Genomic DNA, 19,456 nt, shown 5'->3' with positions numbered 1-19,456 from the left:
ATTTAATGTTTTCAATAATATATTTCATAATTTATTTGACCAATCACTTAATTTGTCTCCTAAATTTCAATCAAATTTTTACTCGATTTTGTAATTTATACCTAATTATTATGTTTTGTTAAAATTTGTAAATTCATGTAAATTGACGCTAGTATTTAGCTGTACTAAATAAATAAAAAAAATGATATATGTAGAATATTAAGAAACAATAAAAAAAGAAAGGTTAAAACATTAATTCATCATTAATAGTCATTAAAGCGCAATCGCGTTTTTAATTTTAATACTTTTTTAAATTTTATTTTCAAAATAAAAAATTATTTTTTTACTAAAAAATCAAATTTCTGTCTTTGCAATTAGTTTTGAATAAATTTTTTATTATTTTTTTTTTTTTAAACATGCTACACAACTTATAACAAAATTATTATAACAAATATTTCTTTTTTGTATCATTTTAGGTAAGTCGTTACACAAAATTCCTTATGTAAAATTCAAAACTCAATTTATATAGTAGGTAAGTGTACCCCATGAACTTTTTTAAATTATGTTATTCTATTAAAAAAAAATGCGCTGCCATTACAATTTTAAAGTGTTATTGTACTACAATATAACGCACTTATTGATGAGGATTATCGTGATGTACAATGTCACTTCATCGTGATGTACTGTGTCACATAGTATTCAAAAATATTTTAACCAACTATCATTAAAATTAAACTAATCAAAATTATTGAATTCCTTATTGATTCCAAAAATCCAATTTTCATTTTGGAACTGCAAAAACAATTGCATTTTTTTAAGTAGGTAGGTATCCGTCTACAAAGACTTTTGTCATTTTTATTCTAAAACCTTCTGTTTTTTTAATTACCTACTCGTTTCCATAAAAAAAATAAAGATTTCTTTATAACTTTCAAGTTCCTTTATGAATAAAAACCGCACAAAACCCTCATTTCAATTAGAATAAAACACTTTTTTTTCGTTCGTTCTCTTCTACTAAAGCCCAAAATCTAGTTCAAGGATATCATTTGGTATAGTTTAGCATTTTTTTCGTTCTTTGCATGTATAACTAATTTCTCTACCAAGTTCTTCAACTGATTGGATAATTTAATCCACACCCTATATTGAAGCTTTAGACTAACAAAAAAAACGAAGAAGAAAAAAACAAAAGAAAGAAAAAACGTTCATAAAAAGTTTTTAATTAAACAGATTCCATCATTACTCCAGTGACACACCCTTAATTTGCATTGAAATTGCAAAAGAAACAAAAAAAAAAAAAATAAAGAAATTAAAATGAAATGGCAAAAAAAAAAAACAACAAAAACAAATCATATACCATTTATTTCCTGCTGCCCCTTGTCCAGCTGACTGCAGGCACATTCATAGTAAATCTAAGAGAAATATGATAACCAAAACATCATCTCACAAAATTGGTAAACTTTGTGTGTCCTTAAATGCAATTTGCTCTGAAAGAGACCTCCCCTCCAAAATTGGATATCATAATGTCCTCTGAGGTACACCAAACTAAAGTACTTTTACATCCTTGGCTATTGCTAGTATAGTAAATGGCAATCAAACAAATGTACATTTGATGACTTAATTCAATTTCAAGAGTTTGTCGAACACACCCCATCCTTGTGCTGGGCAACAACAAAAACACATCATGGTCATAACAGGGCTTGCAAAACTAATGCAAAAATTATGTATCTCATAAAACGGAGGACGTTTGTTTTTGACAGTCCCTTAAAATTTATTGTTGTAAGCTGCAGTTTTTTTTTTATTGTTTTTGTTTTTTTTTTTCATAGTTTCTCTTTAAGGGCTTAAGAGAGTACTTGCGCAGATTCATCTCAAAGCTCTTTACAAATTCTCTTCCAAATTTACTCATCATTTGGTGTGGGGAGATTGTTATTTTTTACCATAGTCTCATGGTATTTGAAAATGCCGGCATTCCATTTCATCCCCACAAAGAACTAAAAGATGACTTCGCATAAAAAATATAACAGAAAAAAAAAAATCATTAACAGTCTCGAAACGTACAAGGATTCCATCAAAGGTCCACACACCACTTAACTCCCTCATGAATTCGTCGACAGCAGCTGATGAACATCAAATTGCTTTTTTCTTGCATCCCCCACTTACGGTTTTTTTTTTCTGTTTTGTTTTAATATCACGCAACCATCCATATTTTCTACCAACCCTTATTTTCCACCCTCTGCCCCCACTCTCCGACAAAATTGAAGGTCACAAAAGATGTGAATAGCAGCAGCCAAAACAACACACACAAAAAAAGTTTGCCTTTTCTCAATTCAAGTATTACAATGAGTTGGCAACAATGTGAATTGAACAATGTTCCCACTTTTCCATTCCATTTTTTTTTTTTTTCAAAAATTGCAAGGGCCTTGAGATGGAATCTTAAAACAACCTAGAATTCACATTAAAGCCACATAATTTCCACACAATTCCCAGCTTTTGTTTGTGCATTTATGATTATTTTGCTATTATTGATGCCACTTTTGGGATATTTCTTTGTAATACTTTCTTTTCATTCCGTATTTTTTATTACAAAGGTCTTAAGATGCAAACTTTAAACCCTAGAATTCGCATTAAGTCACATAATTTCCAAACAATTCCCAGCTTTTGTATGTGATTTTATGATTATTTTGCTATAAGTGATGCCACTTTTTTAATAAATATTTCTAACAATTTCCAGTTTTTGATCGTGATTTTATGATTTTCTTTGCTATTAGTGATGCCACTTTTTATATTTTCTTGAAATATCCTAACAGTTTTCAGATTTTGTCTCTAATCTTATGATTTTTTGTATTAGTGATGCCACTTTTTAATTTTTTTTTTGTTGTACTTCCTTTTAAACCAATTTTAATATTTTTTAGGCATTTCACATTTTTTGCAAATCATCCTGTGGGTTTAAAAATTTCTCTCACATGTGTCTATTACCTCCTTTTTTAAATGTGAATTTTAAAGAAAACATATTAAAGTGGCATCACTGAACCCTGTCACATTTTGGCAATAATGATGTTCTTTTGTTTTTGTTTCTTGTTTCTTTTATTTATTTCTTCTTCTGCGCAGTCATTTCTATTTCCGAACGTCACACAGTAAAATGACATAAAACGGAATTCCGCGTTGCCTTCCGAAATAAGTTCAAGCATAAAGCAACCCTTCAATGTTTTTTTTTTTTTTTGGTATGCGCTTGATATATCCCCTTTGAAACTGTGAGCAGTCAGTTTCAGTTGACTGCTTGATATAAAAACTCTCGCACTCATAAAATACAAGAGGCAACACAAAATACAAATAAAATAAATGCATTTTTTTTTTTGTGAGAGAGGGTGGTTTGTTTTGTATCTGATGATGGTTTTTCTACTACTCCCCCTAAATGTGGGGTGAATTATGGTTGTTGTTCCTTTTGTTTTTTTTTTGTAACGCATGAAATATTTAAGATATAATGCAGACACATGCAATATTATGAGGCAATGACTAAGAAACATCTGCGTTTTTGGACTTGAGATAAGTGGAAAATATACCACATCATAGACCCTTGGAAATATTTTGCAGAAGAAAAAACTTTAGTTAGATATTGGGTATATTTTTTGTTGTTGTTTTTTTTTATTAATATTATGTGTTGTTTGTATTTTGTATGGGGTTAACTCTCTTTCTCTTAAAGTGTCCTTTATGTAGGGTTATTGAGAATGAAATTGAAAAATTGAGAAGTGAGAGCTCTAGAGCTCTCTCGTTGATAGAAAATTGTGGAGAGAGAAAGAGAATAGCTTCTGTTCGTTATGTTTTCTAAACATTGCAAGTGTTGCCAATTCAATTTATTTATTTTTTCACAAAACTGCTTTCATTCAGCTAAAAAGTACACAAATATGTCAAAATCGAAAATGTCAGTAAGATGACATGATCCAGTATCTTTCTTCCTCAGGTCAACGTACTTTAACAAATTAAGATGGGTATCAAAAGTTTTATATTTTAATCATATTTCTGGTTGCTTATAGTCTCATTTTTTTAAAAGAAGATGTAAGTAAACTTGTTTTATTTTCAAGAAAAGAATTGAAATTTCTTCCATCGAAAAAATCATTCCTGTAGGTTTTTTCAACTAATTTTTACTAAAACTACTTTTCAATTTTTTCACAATGAACTTAACCGATTTTAACTAAATTTTCTTCATGACAAAATTGAAAAAAAAAAGCTTTAGTAAAAAAAAATAACTTTTTGCATTGGTCAGTTAATTTGAAAAAAATATTTCTTAGGTACTAAAAACTACGAAATGGCAGTAGTTTAAACTTAAACAAAAATTAGTTATTGCCAGAGTTGGGGAGTAATCATTACATTTGTAATTAATTACTAATTAATTACAATGCAATTACTCCACTAGTAATTGCATTGTAATCGAATTACTTTCCCATTACAATGGAAATGTAATTCGAAATGCAATTACAATTAAATTACCGTGTAATTTTATTGTAATTAAAAAGATGAAATTACAAAAGTAATTACATTGTAATTAAAATTGTAATTTTAAAGTAATTATATTTTAAAAACAAAATAAAACCAAAATCTAAACCTTCAACATTTCAAAGAAAAACTATACCTCATGCCACATTTAAAGAGTGGACCTACAGGGATGGGAGTTGTACCCAAATGTAGGTTAGAGTCCCCGCTACCTCTGGGCATCAAAAATGTTGTATTAATTTTTTTTCACAATTCCGAGATATAGCCGTTGGAAGTTGGGGGAGCGAAAAAGCTTCTGGGAGCTGAACGCTTTGACCTATAGACATGGGGGTGGTGCCATATGAAAGATTATATTCTCAGCTACCCGATAGTGGTATAATCCGGTTTTTGGATTTTTTTCAAAATTCCGAGAAAATTGCGTTTGAAAGTTGGGGTAAAATTTTTTTTCGAAAAATCCCCGAACCTTTGAACGCTCTGCGAAGCTTAGCCGCTTGAGAGCAATTTTTGGGAGTTATGCCAAATGATAGCTTGTGTCATGGGCCTACGCTTTGCACATTGTCAGATTTTTTAAAAATCATCTTCCATGTTAAACCGCCACATAATGTCTATTTTTTTCAGAATCGGGCTTATTTTTCTTTTACTTTAAAGTTCTCCCGGTTGTAGAACGCGTGGACCTACAGGAATGGAAGTTGTACCCAAATGTAGGTTAGAGTCCCCGCTACCTTTGGGCATCAAAAAAAATTTTTTCATTTTTTTTCAAAATTCCGAGATATAGCCGTATGTGGCAAGTTGCAAGTTGCATGTGGCAAGTTGCATGTGGCAAGTTGCATGTGGCAAGTTGCGTGTGGCAAGTTTCATGTGTTGCATGTATCAAGTTGCATGTGGCAAGTTGTAAAGCCATTGTTCCTGATGTACAACACAATACTTCAATCGTCGTCGCTCTCATTGAAAGGCTTTCTTCATTTGCGGGCGTAATAAATGCGCCGCGGTGAAATAAGTTATAGGACACAAACTTTGAAAAGTTTGTTTTGCTTAAAGCAATAATAAATTACCAGTAATTTTATTGTAACTTTTCGTGTAATATGATAATAGCTATGTTTTATTATTCTCGTGATCCAGATCAAATCATATTGTTTTCATTTCCCTTACAAAAAAAGCAGGATCTTGCTTTGTTACTGTAAAGCTAACAAATAAAATGATCTGATCTGGATCACGAGAATAATAAAACACAGCTAATATTAATCAATTTATTGAATGATTTTGTTTCGATTGAATAAAATAAAATGTTTAATTTAATTTAGAAATTAATTTCAGAGTTTCAATTACAATATAATTACTTTCAAATTCCAAAATATTTAATTACAATGCAATTACTTTTGTAATTTCATAATGTAATTACAATAAAATTACACGGTAATTTAATTGTAATTGCATTTCGAATTACATTTCCAATGTAATGGGAAAGTAATTCGATTACAATGCAATTACCTTGTAATTACATGTAATGTAATTAACGATTCGATTACCCAACTCTGGTTATTGCCTTGCGTTATTGGCGCATTAAAACTAAACAACGAACATTTTTAATGTAAACTTTTATCTGAATAATTTTTGCACAAAACCCAACCAAATAAATTAAAAAAGCTGTTGCATTAAAAAAAAAAATTAATTTAAACTCCAAAAATTTCAAATAACAATTTCAAAAATTTTAAATGTATTAAAATTTTTGATTTATTGACACATTTTTTGAATGGAATATTTTACTTTGCGGACTATTCAATAAAATATTAGCTATTTTATTGGTTTTACTTCTTTATTGAATCTGGTTTAGTAAAAAAAATTACTCTGTTAGACTGATTGGTTCGAATTTAAAAAAATATTTTATGATATAAAATTTTCTGTGTTTCGTTATTTTGTTTTTTTTTTTTTTTAAACAGCAATAACATCGGAATTCAGTTGAATTCGTTACTTTCGAAATTTCTGAAGTCATGAACGAGCTAAAAAAAAGTCAGAGACTTTGAAAACAAAAATAGTCGTTCTAGAAGCCTTAAATGCTTTTAAGCTTACCACTTACCATTAAACCACGGGTCGTTTGAACACGATACTACTCGAAGTGTCTAGCACTCCAGATTTTTTGATGCAGGAATGTTCCTTGAGGTCTAAATAGTAAGAAAAAAGCTTTTTAAAAATCTTTTATCGAGCTATTCGTTTTTGCGAGCTTAATTAGTTATGAAAAAAGTGTACTTTTACGTACTCTCCCTCATGTTTTGGATCATAACTCTGTTAATAATAACGTTAAAAATTTAAAAAATGGCTCTATTTTTAGAAGAAATATGTCTTTTTTTAACTGCGTTTCAATTAAACTGATATCATTTTTAAATCTTCAGATATTCAAATTCAAGTCCGTTAATTTTTTCTGCCCTATTCGATTTCACTAGGTAATCAAAAAGCTTTTTTTTATAAAAGTCAGAGTATACTTTTCTAATGGTTTTTCATATGCTGAACTCGAATCCTAAGTCAGAAAAATTCTATCACATTACGTTTTTGAGATATTACCGTTAGAAAATCAAAAACACCCTTTTTTAACAGTTTTTGAGGTTATGTCCTTTTGCGTGATAATTTGTTATAATTAAATTTGTGGCGGTTTCTCATAGAACTAAACTTCTTCTTTCAAAACCTGTTTAAATCTTTTTAATATCTCTTCTCCTCTGCGAGAAATCCTAAATTGACTTCAACATGTTTGGTGCATATTCTCTATGCAAAAAGATCTTATGGGTTTTATGGCAAATCTCAAAAAATTCTGTACCGATCACTTTCAAATTTTGACATAGTATTCTATTTGCATTCCTTAAAGTTTTTTGGTAAGTTTATAGGTAAGAAAATTAATTTTTAAAAAGAATTAGACAAGTTAAAATATGTAATGCTTTTTTTCAAGGCAGTTTTGCAAAAATAAAATTAAAAAAAAAATACATGACCTAATAATGAAATTTGCTTACATTTTTAAAACTTATAAATTAAAAAAAAAAAAACAAAAATATCCTAGTTCTTTCGTTATGAATTTGAGCTCCAAAAAGTGTGCGTTTTCAGAACAACAAAAGAAAATCGTTATAGTCCTTTTTTTGTAAACAGTTTTTTTAATGAATTTTTTTTTACCAAAAATAGAAATAATTTTTTTTAAATAAATTTGTATGTCGTTTTTAAGTTATTATTACCAGCACATAAAGCAAAAATTTCATGAAAAAAAACAATACCTAAATTTCGAAAAATTCATTTTTCAAAAAAAAAAAAAAATAATAATAATTTTACAAAAACCAAACTTGAAAGTAAATAATTTATTTAACCCTTTCGGACCCAGCGTTACTCTCATGTAACATTTTTTAAAAAACTCGTAAAAAATATTAAACTAAACAATTTTTTAGGTTTCGATGCCTTAATTGAAAGATAATAATGCCTAGTTATTGGATTATTACAAAAAGTTAGTCAAATATCATACCTTTAAATTTTTTTTTATCGAGAAAGGGACTGAAATTCACATTTTTTTTTTTTGCAAAAAAAAACTTTTTTTATATAGTTTTCCTATTTATTATTTGGAAAATTACTTTTTGCTTTCATATCTCTTAGTTGTGATGTTTTGACCCGATAATACCGAAAAAACATTTTTTAATATTGATTTTCATAGCTTAAGTTCGAAAGGGTTAAGTTTCATAAAATTTTTTGTGTGAAATTTTTTGTTAAAATTCAACTTTTCGTAACAGAAGATCAGTTTTAGTCAGAAATTACTGAATGGGAGGTACCTACCGTTAGTACTGATTCTTGAAAAAAGTTATTTTTTGTTAATGAAACAATCTGGAATTTTGTTATTTACACATTGATAAGTTTTATAAAAAAAAAATCAAATCAAATGCGGGATCTTGGAAAAAAATATTATTAAATTTTGTTTTTTTTTTAACTTTTTCCGCTAAATTTGCACTTTGAAATTATTTATTTAAAAACTATTGGAATAAATTAATTGAAAATTGTACAAACAGTAGTGCAAATTATCTAAAAGATTTGATATTTTCGCTAACTAAAAAAAAAGTTTCACCTCTAATCTCGCATCCTGGCTCAATGCCTTAATTTTCTAAAATACAAAAATCGGACCCAAAAATTCCGCTTTGTCAAAGATTTGTTTTCTTTTTAAATATCTATAAATATCTTTTACTCTACCATTTCTTTTAATTTAATCAATTCCTTTGCTGGCAACACCTTCTTCTAAAAATCCCAAACCAAGGTATCATGACCATAAACCATCAGACAGAAAATTAGAGACTTTCAATTGCTATAGAACCCAATCTATCCAACTCAACCAACCACCCTCTTTCATCTATACTCTCGAATATCTCTGTTTATGTCTGTGTGCATTGTATACGAATATTTCCCTATGATGTATTTGTATTTATTTCCAAAAAAAAAAAGCCATTGCTTTTCGGCTTGTATACACACATCCTGATCTTTTTTTCGTCAAAAAGGATAACAAGAGCAATAAACGGAAGTGTCTCATTGCCACCCACCCTTCCATCATCATTCTTATCGTCATCACCATGAACCTTTTTCTCTGAACCGCTTTGTATAATAGTATGTCTACGTTTGTGTGTGTTTTCCTCTACACCTTCCATCACAACCACCCCCGCCCGTCTGCAAATGCTGCACCGTTTTACAATAGACTTCTGCGTATACAATTATTGTTGTTTTTGTACCGTTTTGTGTATAGTCAGTCTCTCGCTCTCTCTAAAAACAGTGTACTTATTCCTTTAGTTTAATACCCCGTCAGCGCACAGAGAGAGTACTATAATACTAATACAACACACAACATTTTTAGGGGATGAAATTTATACTCCCTTTTATTATTTTTTTTTCTTATATCGCATCAATATTCTGTATATGAGACTCGAAAAAAAAAAAAAATAATAAACTGCTCCTGCTGTTTTTGGACACATAACGAACGAAACAGTAGAAAAAAAAAGCAACAAAAAAAACTTACCCTTCGTTCAGTAGCTGTTGCAAGAAAAACTTTTAGTTCTCGAATGATTTTCTCGTGAAAATGACGGAAAAGACTTTTCTACTACAAATTTCGTGTTGATTTTTTAAAACAATTTTTAATTTCGAAATACAAAAAAAAAAAACTAATATTGGGCGTTTCAATGTTTGAAAATTAAGTTTTTGAAAAATAATGATATTTTGAAAAATATTTCAAAATCATCAGTTTTAAGTGAAACTTGAAAAACAATTTCGGTGTGTTCTCTACCGGTGTTTATGTAAGCCTCCTCTGTCTGGCTGATATAATTTTTTTTGTTACGACAACCCCCCCAAACCATCCCCCCTCATATCAAAGCACAGATATCTATACACATCTCTCCCCATATTCTCCCCCCCCCCCACAAAGGGAAGCCATTTTGTATGTTTTGAAAAAGAAGTGAAAGTTTGTCGTGTTTGTTCGGCAATATTTTATTTCCTAGTCAAAATCAAAATTTCGAAAACAGTTTTCGAAAAACGCAAAAAACCGTTTTTGGTAAAGAAAATAGTTCCAAAACTACAGCCGTCCATTTTATTTCAATCCGCCCTTGTGTTGTGTGTGCGTGTGCGTCTGTGTTGTGTCTGTGTATTGTAAACTCGTCGCCGTGCGTGGTTTTTTCTTTCCTTCTGTGTGATTTAATATAAAAACAACAACAACTACCCCTAAAATCTACCGTCTCTGCCGCCGCCGTGCGTTGTTACCCACAATCGCAAGTCGCTCTATTAACTGAACTGTTTTTGGATTACGTTATATAGCGTTCTCGGTGAAAGTGAAAAACCACCTTCCACCGGTCATCATCAGCTGGTAAACTCTTTGCACCTTCAACCCTCTTCCGTGGTCGTACGTTGCATAGAGAAAAACGAGGAAAAGTCATCAACCCCCTGACAACGACGACGACGACGTGTCGTCTTCTTCGGTTTGTTTTTTTGTTGTTGTTGCTGCTTTTCTAGTTGGAGTACACAAAACACTTGAACGAACATGTTGACATCAAATGATGTTTATTGGTGAGTAACGCGAGAATGTATCTAAAGTTATTTCCTTGGCCAAAAGGCATAAAAATTCCCTTTCAAAGGGATACACAGCTGAAAGGGGCCCTGTTAGCCCCTCAGGAGAAAACACCCCAAAGCGAATGGGAAAACAAAATAAAAAGAAAAACCGAAGAAGTAAAGAGAAAGAAAAAAATTAAGACACAGACGACAGTTTGTCTGGCTGAATTATGTATTAAATCATATGAGAGAGAGTATATTCCCTCCAATACAACACAACCCACACACAGCCAAAAGCAAGCACGCAAAGTGGTGAAGAAAATCGATATCCGCTTTTTGGGGTTGGTTTTGGGAGGTGAATGGAATTTTTTTCTATTTTCTTTTTTGCACGAAAAAGGAGACGAAGAATCCTCTCGTGATGCTTCTTCTATCTTCTAATTTCTAACTTCGAGAAGGTATTTGTTTGTTCTTGAACTAAAAAGAAAAATAAAAAATAGAAAGGTTCAATATCATCATCAATTGGAAGCTCGTTAAAGAAAAGAGAAGATCCTTAAATTTTGATTTGTCCTTGGAACGTGATTTTGGATATTACGTTGATTTATCATTTTTTTTTGACCATTTTTGTCTGTTTTTATGATCTTGAAACGAATTCTGTCTTTTCTCAAAAGACATCATCCATTTGGGCCTCGTTTAATTTTTATTTTTTTTTCGTCCTTTTTTTCTGGTTTTTATTACCTTAACGTCTTAAAGGAGAAAGAGATAAGTTGTTTTGGGCTATATACATATTAAATTTGTCTATGGATGGTAGAGTAGCTTAGAGCTACTAGAATATTATGATTAGATTGAATGACTGAGGGGAGGGAGGTATGAAAATGATGACGATGATGCTATGGCATTCATTCAAGGTTTTTGTCATCGTCGTCAGTTGTCCCTTTTAAGTTGTTGTTCTTTTTTTTTCTGTTAGAATAGCTAAAATTGATTTTATTTTCTTCTACGTTCGTTGTGAATAAGTACCTCATGATGAATGGAAAAAGAGAGCATTTTTGTAATATTGTGAATGTGATGAGGACTATTATAAGGGCTTTAGTAGGAATATAGTATCTATCTACTTGTATATATTTTCAGGAAATCATTTCTAAGAAGAGAAGATAAAATGTGATTTAAATACCTATCTACTTTGAAAAAATGGCCTATTTGTGACATTTTGCTTGCTTTTGAGGTTTTTATGATGGTAATTTTGGTGAAATGTTTGCTTAAATGCTTATTATGATGGCTTTGAAGAGGTTCTGTGTAGATGAAAAAAAAAGTAAAATTAACTATAGACGATTTTTCTTTTAAATGGCGCCCAATGTGAGATTTTTTTTTATCAACATGGTCTTCACCACTGGATTTTTTTCTAGTATTTTCATATTGAATGGGTACTAAAGAATAAACAAGTGCAGTAAAATCAATTGTTGAAGTGAAACAAGGATAATTTTTGAGAGTTGGTTACTTTTAAAATTTACTCACACTGTGTAACATTAAACAAAATGGGTTTTGTCTCACTAATTACGAAAATAAATATCATAAATCCCCGAAAATCTGTATTTAAAGCTTTTTATTTAGAAGAAGCCATTTCCAAAAATGTATAAAACACGAGGTACTTAAAAAAAAAATCTAGACAATAAACGGAAGAATTTCAAAAATAGTTGCCTACTGTTTTTCTTACATTTTTTGCAATTTTACATCGATTAAGAGGTTAAACTGGAACTATAAGATGTTATTTCAATTTTTTTTTTTAAACAATATTTATTTTCAAATCCAACGAGTTAATTTTATGAAAATCGGTTTTAAATAATTGGCTGACAAAAATTTAAACGATTTCAATTCAGTACAAAATACCGAAATTTTAAGTGAAAGAACAAAAATTATATATTTTTTTTGTTCGAAAATCGGCTAAAATTTTTCAATGGCTAACATTTCAAAAAAAAAAAATGTTTTTTTTTTCATAATTTCAAATTTTGGAATTTCGATTTCGGGTTGGGTTCGATATCCTGCTTTTTACATTCCCGTTTTTTAAAATCCCGCTTTTAAAATCCCGTTTTTCATTATCCCGCTTTTTAAAATCCCGATTTTTATAATCCCGTTTTTTATTATTCCGATTTTGCAAGCAAAACTAGTTGTTTTATTTTAAAAAATCGCGCGATTTTTGAAAATAAAACAACTAGTTTTGCTTGCAAAATCGGGATACTAAAACAAATTAAAAAATGAGACATTGTTCTAAACGCATTTAATTAAAAGCTTTAACAAAAAATATAATATATAAAAAAATAAGAAAAAGTAAGGAATGTGATACTAAAAAGAAATCAATTAACGAACTAATATTTACTTTAAAGTTTCAGAAGAACAATCAAATCGTGATAATCCCATAGATTAATAATAACATAAAATGATCACAACACCTTAAATTAAGTACACACTACATAATCAAAAGAAATTTCATTTAAATATATTTCAACTTATATTTGGATGCATTTCAACAATTTTGATATTTAAATAAATGAAATTTCTTTTACTTGTGAACTCAATTTAAGGCTTTGTATTTTTATAAAAGAAATACCGTTTTCATAATGTGTTGAAGGTACATATTGTGTGGGCAAAAAATCAGTTTTACTAATTTTTTGTCTATTTCTCATGATTTTTTTATTTGTGAATTAAGCATGTATTTGGTAAAAAAATCGGGATTTTCGGGATTTGACGGGATTTTAAAATGCGGGATTTCAGAAAACGGGATTTAAAAAAGCGGTATTTTAGAAAACGGGATTTTGAAACTTTTTTTTCGGGATTTTCGAAAAACGGGATTTTAAAAAGCGGGATTCCGATACGCTCCCTTCGATTTCGGGCAGAAAAAAAAAATTTTTTACTATGCAAAAGCAGTCACCTTCGTTGAAAAACTGGTTGTGAGTTCAAACCTTGCAAAATTTTAATTTTTTTTTCTTTAGCATATTAAACATTTTCTTTTATTAAATGTTATCTTTGCTTTTTTGGTTTTAATCCATTTCAACAAAGGAACTTTTTTCAATTCCGGGATTCAAAATTTTGTATCCTAACATCAAGTAATAACTTATTTAGGTAGTACATTAAAGAAGTATTTAAATTTTTATATTCCTTAACATGCAGTAAAATTCTGTAACGCCCTTGTCGAAAATTTAGCGATTTTTTTTTATTGTAAAGATTGTGTGCAAATATTTATGCGAACTAGATCTTCTGATAAGCTACTTAGGATTTACTTTTAAAAAAAGTTTTATTTGAAAAAAAAACTGGTTTAGATTTCTGTTTTTTTTTTTTTGTAAAATAAAAATAAAAATAATTAAAATAAAAAGACGAACAATTAAATATCCCGTTCATAATATTCTCATTTTCGTTCTTAAGTCATCTACTTTTGTTTGACCAAATTCGTAAAAACATTTAAAATGATAAAGTATTTTATTTAAAGTTATACTTTTTTTTATTGAAAGTTATATTTTTATTTTAAATCTTAATTTTTTTTTTATTTCTAACAAAATTTAATCATACGTACTTATATTATAGAAAGGTACATTTTTACAAAATTTAATAAAAATTAAAAATATAAATAAATATATAGTTCTTTGTGTTTTTCTAAATATTTTTAAGGTTTTGTTATGTTTTGTAATAACCTAAAATTTTTACAAACTATTTTTTAACTAACTTTTCAAAAAAGTACCTAACCGAAAAATGTTTGATTTTTGAAAAGTTTGCAATGCCGTATTTTAAATTAAAATCTTATTTAATTTATTTATGTAGAAAAATCCAAACCAGAAATCAAAAATTTTTTCGTTAACTTTTTTGATTGGAAAATAGAGTTTCTTTGTAAGAAGTGCAAAAACTAGTTTTTTTTTGATAAAAATTCAAAATAGTTAAAAAAAAAACATAAAAACTAAGTTTTAACCAAATTTTGTCAAAATCCAACTATTTTTGTAGAAGATACAAATAAAATAACCCAAGATCGTATTTTTCACTATTTTTGAGGTCATATAAAATTACACTGCAAAATTTAACTTTTTTTTTCTCCTTCAAATAATTTTTTAATATTATGAAAGATTAGACTTTCCTGAATCTAAATCTGGTTTCAGAAAAATTCTATCGGGTACCATTTTTGTAAAAATGATTTTTGAAAAATGTGGGTAGTTTCTAAAAATCAACGTTTTAGATTTATTTGAACTCGTGCAAAATTAAAACTATTTGTAGCATTGAGCTCAAATTTGGAAGACTTATTCCTCGTAAAATGGCCTATCGATTCACACCAAATATGTCCTTTTACATTAATGTTTACTCATATTTTAAAATACTGATTTATAAAAAAAGCAGAAATATCAAAATCCTTTACTTTTTAGTAAATCCAACATGAACAAAAACACTTTAATTAAGGAAAACGTTAAATATCAACGCACATTATATTTAAAAAGTCAAATATGTAAAGAATACCATAATAAAATACCTACATTAAACAAAATTTTTACATGTTTTGTAATTTTATATAATATTTATCTATTTAGAAATATCTTATCTGTAATAAACCATTCGATAAACTGCCTTGTAAAGCTTCAGATTTGTTTCTCCTAGAAACAGTTTTTGATGTGCTGAGTTAGAATCCGAAGTCAAAAAAATTCTATCACGTGAGGATTTTAAGATATTCGCATTAAAGTATCACAAAATCAAGTTTTTTCTTAGAAAATCTCAATAAAAACTACTATATCTCACAAACCAGAGCTGACCGAAATTTTTTGAGTTCGGATTCCAAATCAGCACACTAAAGTCCATAAGAAAAGTATATTTTTGTTCTAGGGAGAAAGATATATTAATTTTTAGAGATCAGTTTTTTTATGATAAGATATGCCAAACCTACTAAACTTACTTGAATTAAGATATCTCAGAGAAGAAAAGAGATATTGAGAAGATTGAAACTAAATTTGAAAGAAAAAAAAAGTTCTTTTGTAAACCGTAATAATTTTAATTGAAAAATATTATATTATGCCAAAATATTTCTTCGAAAACAGCAAAAAAAATGGGTTTTTGAGATTTTCTAACAGGAATATCTAAAAAACGTGATGTGCTAGATCAATTCTGACTTTGGATTCGGAATCAGCATACAAAAATCCTTTAGAAAAGTATAGTTTTATTTAAAGGAGGATTTCCTTGCAGACCAGTGTTATTTATAGGTACCTATCTAAAAATACGGTTACACTACATCCTTTTGAGTTATTTTTTTTTTTTTTTTTTCATTTTTCGAAAACTAAAAATTTCATATTTCATGTTTCTGAAATATTTTTTAAAATTTCGTTTTGAAAATTAAAAGTATTACATTGGTCTCCTTTCACTGTATGTAGGTACATGAACTACAATTATGCTACAATTTGGACATGTCAAAAATTAATTTCTATAAAATATTCACATAATTTCAGTTCATAATCAGGTCTGAGTAAATGCTAATGGGGGTTATTTATGTCGACAGTTGACACGCAATTCAGATAACAGTATCTAAAACGGAGTCAAAAAGCTTAACATTTCAGTTAGATATTACTTTTCATTTATCTTTTAAAGACTTTCTGTTTATTTAAACATTCTTTTTAACCAATTATCTGCACGAATGTCAAAACTTTAAAATCTCCCTTTCAAGACTCCCAGTCTGCCAGTTTCGAAAATACCAAAGTGTTGAAAGCAATACATTTATCTATTTATTCTCATATTTTTTGGAGAATATATTTAGTCTAATGACATGCAAACGTCTTCTGAAGCTCCTCCCGAAAAATATCTTTAAATGGAATGACCCCCACTCCTCCCTCGTTAAGTTTTTCTATTCAGTTTCATTACTATAAGTGCTTTCCCCGGTTAACGATGAACTCATTCGGGATATAATAATTTCCGTGCCAAAAAAAATCACTTGTCTGTCTATCTGTCTTGACTTTTTGTTTTTTCTTATTATTTTTGTTGTTGTGGATTGTTCCAGAGAGTTAAACTGTCTGTCATGCTCTCACGTTTTGTTTTTATTTTTTATTTTATTTTTTGTTGGACAAAAATATTTTTATAAAAAATATCTACAAAATGTTCCCTAAAGAGTTTTTTTTTTTTTTTTGAAGGCATGAAAAACTTTCATGTCACATGTTCATTATCATCATCAGTCTTGCGTGATGACATTATGATGTGACGTGGTGAAGATGGTTTTGGTGAATGGTGACAGTGCGGGTTAAAAAGTTTTTAATTTTTGCCAAAGTTTCTCATAAATGACTCAGATTCATCCTCTTTCACACATTTTGTGAGAGAGCAACAGAGCAACATTATGACAGGCAATGAGCTATAACCTCATTTCAAAGCACCAAAAAAGAGGTCTTCACAATCCGTGACTAAAGACCCAAGAAATAAATTTAAAATTAATCTTTGAATTGAAATAAATTTAAATTGCCTTTTGTACCACCGTTAACTATCGCCTTCGTCGAAATACAAAAAGACCCCGACCGACAACGGCCATTTAAACCACTGACTGAAAGTCTTTTTTTTAGTTCCGTTTCCGAGTAGGTACCCCCTCTTTAAAATGTACAAGAATACAAAAGACCCAGAGTACCCTTGAAATTGTGGATTTTCGTCGTCGATGATGATGCCCACATGTGTGTATCCAGCCCCATAGAACTGTTATATAGCATGTGTATGGCAATGGCAAGATAAAGTATCTGAAACTACCATCTGGGGTGAAGGTTATACACTTTTATTGCGCTGCCTTATAACATTGGGGGTCTATAATTGGGTGGTGGTGGTGGCAATTGTGGGCTGTGCACCGTTGAGTTGATTTTTATTGCCTTTTTTGTTCGAGTACTGGGCTCTTACTCTTTCTTACTTTTGTGGCTGCATTGACGTCATTGCAATTTTTACATTCTAAAAGACTGTTCTTGTCTATAAGTCCCCCAACAAACTTCCTTCTTTTCTTTCCCTATACGACATTTATATACACTACATACACTCTTGGTGATAGCTTTCTTGATTTAATGCTGTAGGCATCCAATTTCTATGGCGGCTTTTACACAATGTACATAGACGTTTTTTCACTTCACACCCCCAAGGGCTTAAACAAAATTGTCTTTTTTTTTTTTTTTTTTTTTTGAAAAAATTTATTGGATCTTTTCATTTTGAAATTTTCATTTTTATGAATGAAAAAAATGATGATGAAAAATTCCGAGAGTCGTGTGATGGCTTGTCGTGTCGTAAATATATGAAAAGAGACTCTGTTTTAATTGAGTGTACTTACTAGGCTAAATTATTGAAAATGTTTGTAGGTATCGTATACCGTTGAGGCGTATATTACATATATGTATGACGAGTATATGATTATGAGAGCCGTGCCATTGCCATTGAATATTCAAGGTTGCTTTTGCTTGCTGGATGTACACAAAAGGGAAATCCAAGTGGTTTTGAGATTTCCCTTAAGTAGATAGGTAGGTACCTTATACCTAAAAAAAAAAAAAACCTTCATCATGTTTTGTAGATGTAGGTATTTTGTATATTTTGTGACGATGATTTATATTGAAAATTATACGCCCTAGAACTAAATAAACACTCCAAACTTGTTTTAATTGTTTGTCTTTTGATTTCACTTTATAGTTTAAGTAGATACCTATTGCAAAATTGAAATTAAAATTCAAATCACGAAGGAATTTACCTTTTTTTTATTAATTTTACATGAAGGTCCTCTTTACCATAGGTGTGAGCATGCAGACATTTTTGTAATTAATTTTAAATTATGTTATGTATCCGTTGTGTTTAGAAAAAAATTTCTTTCACATAATTTCCTAGAATGTGATTTTCTTTTGGAGTCTTTAAAAATGCCAAAAGGCATTGGTTTTTCAAAAAAAAAAAAAAAACATGATCCGGACTAATATAAATTTTTTTAAGTTTAGAAAACTTAAATCTTCTGCATAAAAAACGTTTTTTTTTTTAATACAAATTCTTAACTAACCTTCATTCTGTATCTTTCATGTATATTTTACCATTGCTGTTTAAACCATTTGGAAGTTCCGAGTATGAACAATAAAAGTCTATTCATCTGAAATGTAGGTATAAAAAAAGAACATTGCTCATTAACTCTTTAAAAGATGGTTACAAAAAGTTACACATACGCCACAGTGCACAAAAGTTAGAGTTTGAATAATATGATAAACAAAAGTTATCACATCACTGACTTAATAATGAAAACATTTCACATTTGTTGACCATTAAATAACGTTTTAGTCTTTTTTTTTCAAAATACCTTTTTGGCGTACAATTGACAGTTATCATTACCTTAAACGCTTTTTCAGCTCAAATAGGTATCCGATTGAGCTGAAACTTGCAGTATATCGTTTTTACTTACAAATTAAGGATTCGTAAACAAATTTAACTTTTAATAATCAGACATGATGTTGCGATTATAGAGAATTCAAACAAAAATCGGTCCCGGAATTTTCTCTGTCTGTCTGAAGCGATTTTCTTCAAATTTGGTAGTTATGAGTTTTGTGAGATTATTAAGAAGCGGAATTGAAATTTTGTTTATACGATCAAAATTTTATTACATATAACCTAAATAACAAAATGATTAAACGATTTTGATAAAAAAAAAAAAACTGTGGCATAACGTCGTAGTTCTGAAATAAAAAAATATTTTTTTAACGATTTCAGCAAAAAAAAAAACATTGAGTAACCGTAAAATTAAAAATAGTAAAATTTAAATTTAACCCCTTGTAGCCCCATGTGCCATTTCTGTAACAAACCGAAAAAGATCGCCCAAAAGCTGTGAAAAACATATTTTTATTCTTTTCAAGCTTCTTACCTAATCTTTAAGAATTGCTTTATCGAAATAATGCGCCATATTTCTAATAAATAGCACCAATAGTTTTTAATTGACAGTTAATGTTGAAAGTTTGGCTTTTTT

The 19,456-nt window shown here is 29.3% G+C and overlaps 1 protein-coding gene across 3 annotated transcripts in view; it reads left to right on the top strand.

The window, feature by feature from the left end:
• LOC129917687 (IQ motif and SEC7 domain-containing protein 2) overlaps positions 1–19,456 on the top strand; it is a 311,301-nt gene that overhangs the window by 100,479 nt on the left and 191,366 nt on the right. The window contains exon 1 of one of the 3 annotated variants that reach the window (XM_055997745.1): positions 9,917–10,518. The exons of the other annotated variants lie outside the window; for them this stretch is intronic. Coding sequence (XP_055853720.1) covers positions 10,493–10,518 — 26 coding nt within the window. The 5' untranslated portion in view covers positions 9,917–10,492. Of the gene's footprint in view, positions 1–9,916; positions 10,519–19,456 lie in introns of those variants that run through there. 3 annotated transcript variants of the gene reach the window in all.

Source organism: Episyrphus balteatus, chromosome 4 (genome assembly GCF_945859705.1).
Source record: "Episyrphus balteatus chromosome 4, idEpiBalt1.1, whole genome shotgun sequence".
NCBI classification, from domain to species: domain Eukaryota; kingdom Metazoa; phylum Arthropoda; class Insecta; order Diptera; family Syrphidae; genus Episyrphus; species Episyrphus balteatus.
This window is presented reverse-complemented; position numbering and strand designations above follow the sequence as displayed.